General features: G+C 41.9%; 1 protein-coding gene across 1 annotated transcript; it reads left to right on the forward strand.

The window, feature by feature from the left end:
- Positions 1-269: 269 nt before the first annotated feature.
- LOC119718875 (collagen alpha-1(X) chain-like) lies at positions 270-1,097 on the forward strand. The gene has a single exon (XM_038188300.1). The coding sequence runs from the start codon at positions 270-272 to the stop codon at positions 1,095-1,097; it is 828 nt and encodes a 275-aa protein (XP_038044228.1).
- The last annotated feature ends 8,494 nt before the right edge of the window (positions 1,098-9,591 follow it).

Consider the following 9,591-nt stretch of genomic DNA (forward strand, 5'->3'; position numbering starts at 1 on the left):
TGTGATGATGTTTAATTGATTCTATCATGATTCCATGGAAAGGGCGCGCCGTCACATAAGAAAAATAATGTATTTCGGTCTCCTTTCCAAACTTTTATCGGCGGGCAAAACAATAATACTAACAATTGTTATCCCCTTGCTCTCGGATAGGCCACTGCCGACACTTTCTCTGAATAATGATTCCTCAAAATTATGTCTCGTATACAAATTCTTCAGTTTATGTAGTGATTTTGTTTGTAATATTAGGCCCTGTATTGTTTTCCTTTCAGATGAAGATCTGCGTGGCCACCATTCTGTCAATTGCCCTCCTTCTGGGTAACTCTGTCAAGCTTCGAGCTTCCGTTACTGGGCCGGTTCCCTCGGATGGTGAAGGTCCTGCGTCTCAGGTGTGTCAAATGTGCTGCCAGGGACCTGCTGCAATACCCGGCATACCCGGTCTCCCTGGACCAGTAGGACCGATGGGGCCGTACGGTCAGCCGGGGTCAAAGGGCGATGCGGGTCAGCAAGGTGAGATTGGCCCATTTGGGCCTATGGGTGAGCGGGGAGCACCTGGGAACACTGGGTCTAAAGGTGATGATGGGATTGGTCTGCCCGGCAAGATAGGTCCGAGAGGGCTACCTGGTATTGTTGGAGGAACTGGGGAAACTGGTGTCAAAGGTCAGAAAGGTGAGCCAGGGGAGACACCAGACGACTCCAACCAGCGGGTGGCATTCACCGTAGTGAGGACGAGCTACTCGGATGAATCTACGAGTCACGACACCCGTTTGCCCTTCCAGCAGACAGAGACCCTTCTGCCGGGTACCAGCTTCGATCTCGAGACCGGCACGTTCACATGTAGTGTGCCGGGCACCTACGTATTTACATTCTCTGTTCTTAAGTATAGCAGCAGCGGTAGCCTTTACATCCATCTTGTTAAAAACGACTACAAGGTGATCACTACCTATGGTACATTAAATCAACTTGGTCAGTTGTCTGGTAGCGCGGTAATGGTCCTGCAGCGAGGAGACACGGTGTATCTTACCATGTACGGTAGGGCGCAAAGTGGTTCGACCTATCACTACACTTCATTCAGTGGCTTCCTCCTTTTCTCCGAATAAATGTATAATTAAATAAATAAAATCAAATCAAACGCATAAATATACAGGAGCAGTGCTGCATTTTTTTTGGTTTCGCTTTCCATTTCGCCAAAAACAGTATAAACCAATGAATTAAAAGAAAAATGTTCAATGTCATGATAATAAGAAAGATAATTGATACTTAATACAAAGCATTTTACATTCAAGTATCAAAACGCTTTACAAGACATCAAAACTGCGTAAAAAACAGTTATAATTAAAAAGATGTTAAATATATGACTTTTGAAAAAGAAGGTTTTAGCTGCGATTAAAATAACCCTTCAAATTCATTATTTTTTGCTCAAATAACGCGGAAGTCTGCACAGTCACTGTATGCCTTGCCAGGCTTTGGACGAACTTTAGGAAGGTTAAACTGAACCCCATCACAGCTTTAGTACGAATGTTAAACGCAGAACTGATATTTACTCTGTGAAGTACCGTAACGCTGCCTCACCATGGCGGATAGGTTTGAAAAGTACTGAAGTATCTTGAATTCATTCCGCACCGTAACCGAGAGCCAACGTAGTTCCTGAAGTACGGGCGTACGACCCTTCCTTCTGCATATATGTTGCTATTTCTCAAACTGGTAATCGTATGAAAAAAACAAACAGTTACAATAGTCTGTCTAGGAAGTTACAAATGCATGTATTAAAACATTAATGTTGTTGTTTTTTTTTTTTTTCATTTGCATTTTCCATACCGTATACAGCTAGAGATTAAATGAAGTCTGGTGATATCATTTATTTATCCTCGAAAACTTTTTTTCTTGAAAAAAAAAGGGTTTCAAATTGCGCCACAGTGAACCAAGAACTCTCAACTTTTGTTAAAACACTTTATTTTGTATCCCATGTTATACATGTGTAATTGAGTTTTGGTTTCATGTTAAAAGTTGAGTTTTAGAGCTTTCACTATGATGAAATTGTTTACAATTTAATGCAATTTGAGTTCATAATGTGACACTATATCAGCAGATTACGCAATTATGATTCTATAGTATGTATTTGATTCTAAGAAACATTTTTTCCAAGTATACATTTGAGGATGTGCTCTGTTTAACAGCTTAAACTAATTTAAGCACAGAAATTAATCATATAACATGTAATCAGTAACGAATATAAATACTCAAAAACTGTATTTTGAACATTACTTTAATTGAACATTTAGCTGTTAACAATGTGAAAAACCTTGTCCCAATCGTAGTACATTCCATCGAATTCCCCTCAGGAAGGTACAATTTTGACCGTGTACTGAAGACAGTCAATAAAATCGTTTGTCGTTGAAATGAACAAGCATATCCCAGTCTGACTCTTACGAACAAAGTAATTTCTTATTAAGTACTTAAATCTGTGATTATAGTTAACAATTCTAATCCCTTTGATATCACAAATTAATGCAAACAAAGTCAGTTAAATACCTGTATTTTTGTCCATTGTTGTTTGTTTTGACTTCTAGATTTGGGGATGGTGTTAATGAAAGGCCGGGTTAACATTGGTTGAGGATGGATGGGGTTGTGGATGAATGATTAGTGGTATCGAGGGGGTTAGGGATTGAAGATGAGGGGCGGGGAGCAAAATATGATGCCGATGGTTGCTTATCTTTCAATAATTCATCAAGAACAATGAATGGCACTAAGACGATGGTGTAGTCTACTTATCCCATTTACCCCACGGATTCTTAAAATGCTAAAACATGTAGACAACAAAATGAGAAATGAAAAATGCTGGATATCAGGCCCATCTTTGCCCCCTCCTTCCCCCAACACAACCGGAAGCCCACCGACAGTGTTGTTCTGCATCCACCTGTGAAGGGCAGGGTGTTTAGGTGGGCTTGGGTTTGAAGGGGACAGGTTGCGTTCCGCATATTAATGTGGGGGGGGGTGGTAAGGGGGGTATTTACCCCCCCCCCCCCCAATATTTTGTAAAGACTGTCCTTTTCCATTCAAATTCCCTTTTTCAACGGGCTTACCCCCCATTAATTTGTAAAGAGTGCCCCTTTTTTGAAGAAGAAGTGCCTTTTTTGAGATCAAGTCCCCTTTTTTAAAAATAAGTGGTGCCCTTTTTTGTGGGACATGCCTTATTTGCTGCCCTTTTTCAGAATTTGGCACATGTATCGCGTAAAAAGCACCATATATTGGCCGTTTGTGTGCATAATCGTTTGTTTTACACAGCGCCCCCATCGACAGATGGTACCAGCCCCCCCCCCCCCGCCGCCCCCCCCCCCCCCCCCCCCCCCCCTCACGCTTTTCGATTTTACGGGGGCCAAGCGTCCGGAGAAAAAACCTGTCTACATTTCACCACGGATGTGCAAGTGCTCTTTCAACAAAAATTAACCCCCCCCCCCCAATTAAAAAGACCGTGCTACGCCCCTGGAGATGGTTAGAATGAGAGAGAGAGCATTGGTGATAAAGGCTCAATAGGGGGAAAGCTGTACGATTTCCTCACACGCTCATCTTACAAATGCCGGGTAGGTTAGGGCCAATTTATATTTTCTTCTCACGAGTTTAGAAAAGTAGATTCCAAAACGCCCACCGTACACCAATTATGCGGATGACGTTTGGGAGAAAAAAAATGGCGCCCATGCAGGATTGTAAAGGGTGCACACCGGTAAATAGGCCTAAACCCATCCGCCAAGTGAATGAGAGAAAGCTATACCCTCAAAAGTTTCTTTATTAGAGAGTTCTGAGAGCCATAAAATTGGGGATTTGAAGAGATAAGGCAATGGACCCTCTGGCCCAGACTTGGGGATTCCAATTCTGAATATTTTCGATGCGATTGGGCTCCAAAGTGGCGCTATTGTGTCATGGTGTGGAGGGATCGTTTTTCAAGATGGCTACTGTTCCACTTTGGGAAAAAATAGGGGTCGCCTTCTTTGGGTGAGGATATCTCGAAAAGTCAATGGTCAACCCACAAAAAAAGGAAAATAAAATAACAGATGACATGTTAATGACCTTTTTTCTGTACAACTATATACCTGTGAGAGTTCTGAGTATTTTTACAAGAATTTTAAAGTATGGGCATTTAACACTGGTGTCTATGGAATTTTAATACAGGGCTGCACCCCAAGACCTGTTGTAAATCGACTCCTAAGGACATAAGTGATAACTACACGTACTTCCCGATTTTTTTTATTTTTATTTTTTTTTTTTAGCAATACTTCTAACTGTAGATCTCAAACACATGGTGTTTGAAATTTTAATTGTTTACTTGTAGTATTTCTTGAGTTGTTGCCCCCCAAACGAGTTAATTCTGTATTTCAAAATTAGAATTTCATCCAGTGATTTGTCATGATGACTGGGTACTATTATGAGATTTTATATTATGGGGATATTGTCACACTATAAAAAAGTAAATACATGTCTGACCGAAACAATTATAGTATCTTAACGCGAAAAATACGAACCGAATGAAAACAGAAAGTCAACGTCCAAGAAATATGACACACTCGTTTTTTTAGGGCCAGGCATTAACCCTAGCCTACCAGGCCCAGATGTTTTATTAAGTTGTAAGTTCGGCCAGTAATCGGTCTTGATGTATTTCTCATAAGGAGATTCTATTTCGCGAGCAACCGTCAAACAAAAAATGAAGTTTCTTTCGAGAAGGGTCGCGCTAATTAAACCTATAGTGTTAAGTTTCCATCAATAGAGGGCGCCTTATAAATAGTGGTCTCCACAAAGCGAGCGACTGCCAAGCCCCCATTGGCAAATAATATCTTCAATTGCGTGTTTTCTTGCGGTGTGTGCCCGCGCCCCTCCCCCCAGCCGGTAATGTGGCCCCTCCACCTCCAAAAACCCGGAGCTATCAATGGTGCTGCTCCTTAGACACTCCGGTTAATACTGATTCCCGATAAATTTCTCTCATCCAAACTTCATTGAAGAAAATAAAGGCTTGTTTCCGCTGTCATATGACAATCAGACTCCTGTGAAAACTTATAACACCTTTACCCTAGTATTAGTTGAAATGTCTTACTTTGGTAAACGTATTTACCAGATTGAATTCAATGTACAAGTGACCTAGATTGCACACTTGTTATGCGGGTGATGAAGATACCCTGAAACATTTTTATATTTTCGCTAAACTCAACCGGGTGCGAAAACGCTTGCCCGTGTTTAAATGCATCTGAAAGAAAGTTTTGCATTTTTGAATGACGAGGGTGAAAAATTGGACTAAAATTTAAATGAAGACTTTGCTGCTTAAGACCTTATATAATTATGTCTTCTACAAACATTAATGTGATTAAATCACTGGCACCCTCTTTTTGGTTGAACTCTCTCGCGTGAGCGGTCACTCTACTAATTATCACCACCTATACACGCAACATACTATATCAATGAGTCTGTATTTCACGCTAAATTCACGCTACCCCGGAAAAAGAGACACCCCGGCGGAGACACGCCCAATGCAGTATCATTTATTAATCATCGGAAGGATTTGTTTTCTTTCTGAATAAACCCAAACAACCAAAGAAATGAGTTTGAATTTTACCAATGACTCTTAAATGTCATTATTGTTTTGTCTTTCTTGTGTGCCAAATTATTTTCATTGGATTTTTAACGTGTTAAAAGTTTGGTCTTAGAGTTTAATTCTGATGAAACGATTGTTTACGATTTAATGCCTTTTTTCGGTGTTAATGTGACACTATCAGAGCATTGTTAAACGTAGTTATAATTCTATTGCAAATGATTATTTTATTGAACAAAAAGTGTTTTTTTTTATTTTCAAGTGCATTTACATTTCATAATATCTCTTTGTTTAAAAGCTTAACTAATTTAGTAATGTCATGTGATAAGATATAGAATATAAATTCTAAAAAAACAAGGTCTTGAAAACGCTAGTTTTTGATAATGTGGGACATACATGCCCCTTGTAATACACTCTGGAAGAATGAAATCGAATTCTCCAGCAAGTGAATTAAACTGTATTGCTGTATAGTTATTTTGCTGTTTTGTCGTCTTGAATTTAGGGTTCGTGTTCAAGGCCCGGTACAGATGTGTGTCGAGGGGGTTAGGGGTTGAAAATGGGAGGGCGCAACAGCGCCGGCGGAACGGGTTTGAAACTGGGGGGAGGCATCACCAAAAAGGGGCACTTGCAAACCCGTGCTCAAATGTCGACACGTTTTTTTCACCGGACACTTGGACTCCATAAAATCAAATAGTGGGGGGCTGGTACCATCTTCCATCATAGGGGGTGCTCTTAAAAACCAATGATTATATGCTTAATATACATTATGTGCCCTTTTTCAGGCCGTATTGTATGGGTTTTGGGACTTGATTTTCATATTCCTTGTTTATATCAAAAATATCTATACCATTATTGGGATATGGTTATTTCTAAGAAATAGTAAGATACTTTAAGGACATTTTTGTTGTATCCTGAGGGGGCACTCTACTGTTCGAGGGGGCACATTTATGGCCGCAAAAGGGGCACTTGGGAAATCTGCCCCCCCCCCCCAAGCCCCCCCCCCCCCCGTTCCGCCGCCCCTGGGGCGCAACAAAACCGATACCAATAGTTATTTATCTTTCAATAATTGAACAAGACCAGTAAATATTACTAAGACGATGGTGTAGTCCACTCGTTTCATTTCCCCCGCGGTTTTTGGAAATATAATAATTAATAATTAGGGAGGCTAATCATCCTTACTTGCAGCTGGGATGCTGAATGGCGAAGGACGCGGCTACAACGTGGTCGGGCCGCTGGCACGTAAAGGCGCCTATGGCTGCTGGCCACATCGACCCATATATGACCACGTAGCACAGCCTGAGATCGAAAGTGTTTGATTTTGCCGGAGGGAGGAAAACCGGAGGGCCCGGAGAAAAAACCTTTTTGTACAGGAGAGGAGCAACGCACAACTCTACTCACATGTGATCCGCGGCCAGGATTCGAACCGTGGTCACCTTGGTGAGAGGCGAGCGCTTTATGCACAAGCCACCCACGCCACCCAAAATGCTAGTATAATGTAGTCAGGAAAAATAATGAAGGAAAAATGAAACGCACCCCCACGCCTTTTGATTATGTAACGGCCAGCTTGCCGGGTATCAGGCCTTTTCACCTGCACCCCTCCCCTTCCCCTCCCCACTCATAGCCTAACACAACGGAAGCACATCGACAATTTGGTTCTGTATCCGCCGTTGAGGGGCAGGGTGTTCAGGTTGGGTTGGGTCTGAAGGTTGTAAGACATTATTTAGGTGGTTGCGTCTCGCAGATTGATGGGGGATGGGTGAGATGGGGGGGGGGGGGGGGGTGGCAAAGCCTTGGCGAGAGAGGCTGGATTGGGTGAAAGTTGAACATACGTCAGCTTACGGGCATGTATGTTAGGGGCAGGGTCTGTGCCAAGTGCAGTGGTGAGGTCTGAGTACCCGATTTCATTTGGTAGATGGATAATTTGGTAGATGGATCAGCGAACATGATTGGCTAGAAGTCACCAATAAAAGTGACGTCAACCTACAATGTACCGAATTCTACAATACCTTGCATATAGCTATAAATACGCATTTCCCTCTCCGAGTAACTAAGGTACATTCTTCTGAGAAGCCCTGGATAACTCCCGAAATTTAACTTCTTATCCGCAGCCGTCAAAAGCGTACTATAATAAACAGACTGATGAATGGATACGGCTCCGAGATGCAGTCATCGTAACTATCAAAAAGGCAAGAACGGAATATTACTCAAAGCGGATTCAGAGGCTCAAGAAAAACAATCCGTCATCCTGGTATCGTGAAATCCGCGTGCTCTCTGACACCAATAAAGACCACTCGCCCATCACTATCCCAGGGGTAAATCATGCAATCAATGAACACTTCGTATCTATTGCGGGTGATTTAGAACCACTAAACCTTGCAAAACTCCCGGCCTACCTCCCTTCTTCAACACCATGTCCTGAGGTTGATCCTTGGGATGTACAGAGGCACTGGGGAAAATCAAACGCACGACAGCTGGAGGTCCAGAAGACATTTCCGCGAGGATTGTGAGAACATTCTCTTATGAACTTGCGACACCCGTAACACATATTATTAATTCATCTTTCAAACAATGCATTGTGCCCGATCAATGGAAACGAGCTATCGTTATCCCGGTACCCAAAACAAATCCCCCTACACTGGATAAACTCCGCCCAATCTCTCTCACAGACCATTTCGCGAAGGTGACTAGAGGCCTCATAGCCAAATGGATATTCAGTGATATCCAGCCCAAGCTGGACCCAAACCAATTTGGGAATCGAAAATTCCTGTCAACTACCCACTGCTTAATTAACATTTTACACCAAGTCTACGCTAACGCTGAAATTCCAAAAGCTTCGTCTGCAATTGTTGTGACAGACTTTACAAAAGCATTCGACGGTATTGACCACACTATAGCAATTGTTAAGTTATTGGACCTCGGTGTTCGTCCGTCGCTCATCCCATGGGTCGCAGACTTCCTCACATCACGTCAACAAAGAGTACGGTACAAAACCTCCGAGTCTGATTGGTCCACTCTTCACTCTGGTATACCGCAGGGCACACGTCTAGGGCCAATCATCTTTCTGGCAATGATCAACGATATGTCCCCACCGAATGTTATAAACGCCTACACATATGTCGCCGACATGACTCTTGTCGAATGCCGAACTCAAAACCAATTGTCGGGCATGCAGTCAGCTGTCTCCTCTTTGGTACAGTGGTCGAAGGATAACAAAATGAAACTAAACCCAAAGAAATGTACCTAAACCCCCCAGCACCACCTTCGCTCATGCTGCATGATCATCAATTAGAAACAGTGCCATCAATTAAACTTCTTGGCATACTTATTCAGAGCAATTTGAAATGGGACGCACATATTACCGACCTCATTAAACGTGCAGGTAGAAAACTTTACATGCTCCGTCTGCTTAAAGGCCACTGTTTGCCTGTCCAGGATCTACTTATTATCTACAACAGCTACATCAGACTGCTTCTTGAATATGGAGCACCAGTATGGGATGGGGGATTAACCACTGCCCAGTCTGACCACATCGAAAGCATCCAAAAAAGAGCTCTACGAATAATCATCGGACGCGGTGGTTATAACAGTTATTCCGAGATGCTATGTGAGCTCGGGATTTCCCCCTTGAAACAAAGAAGAGAATCTCTATGTACATCATTCATCGAAAGAACATTGAAACAAACTGAACAATTTAAGGATTTATCCCTTCTCGTCCAAAAATGTAACGTACACTAAGAAATTCGAATAAAGTCCCACAACGTAAGTGTAAAATAAATAGAATGCAAAATAGTGCCATTCCTCATCTGGTACATCTGTATAACTCTAATCCCAAATAATATGAATTGATTTCTACCTGCAAGCTTTTATGGTATTTTACAAGTTTTAACGTTATTTTAATACTAACTTTCATTTAAATAAGATAATTTGACTGCCAGACATCTTGCACAATTTTTAAACTCATACCCCACTGGCTCATTTTTATAATTCTAATCCTAAATGAAACTATAATTTTATTACCT

Source organism: Patiria miniata, unplaced genomic scaffold (genome assembly GCF_015706575.1).
Source record: "Patiria miniata isolate m_02_andy unplaced genomic scaffold, ASM1570657v1 HiC_scaffold_7, whole genome shotgun sequence".
NCBI lineage: Eukaryota > Metazoa > Echinodermata > Asteroidea > Valvatida > Asterinidae > Patiria > Patiria miniata.

Bases quoted from the DNA above. Each gene is read 5' to 3' on its own strand.
- LOC119718875 (XM_038188300.1), top strand. From the start codon at position 270: ATGAAGATCTGCGTGGCCACCATTCTGTCAATTGCCCTCCTTCTGGGT.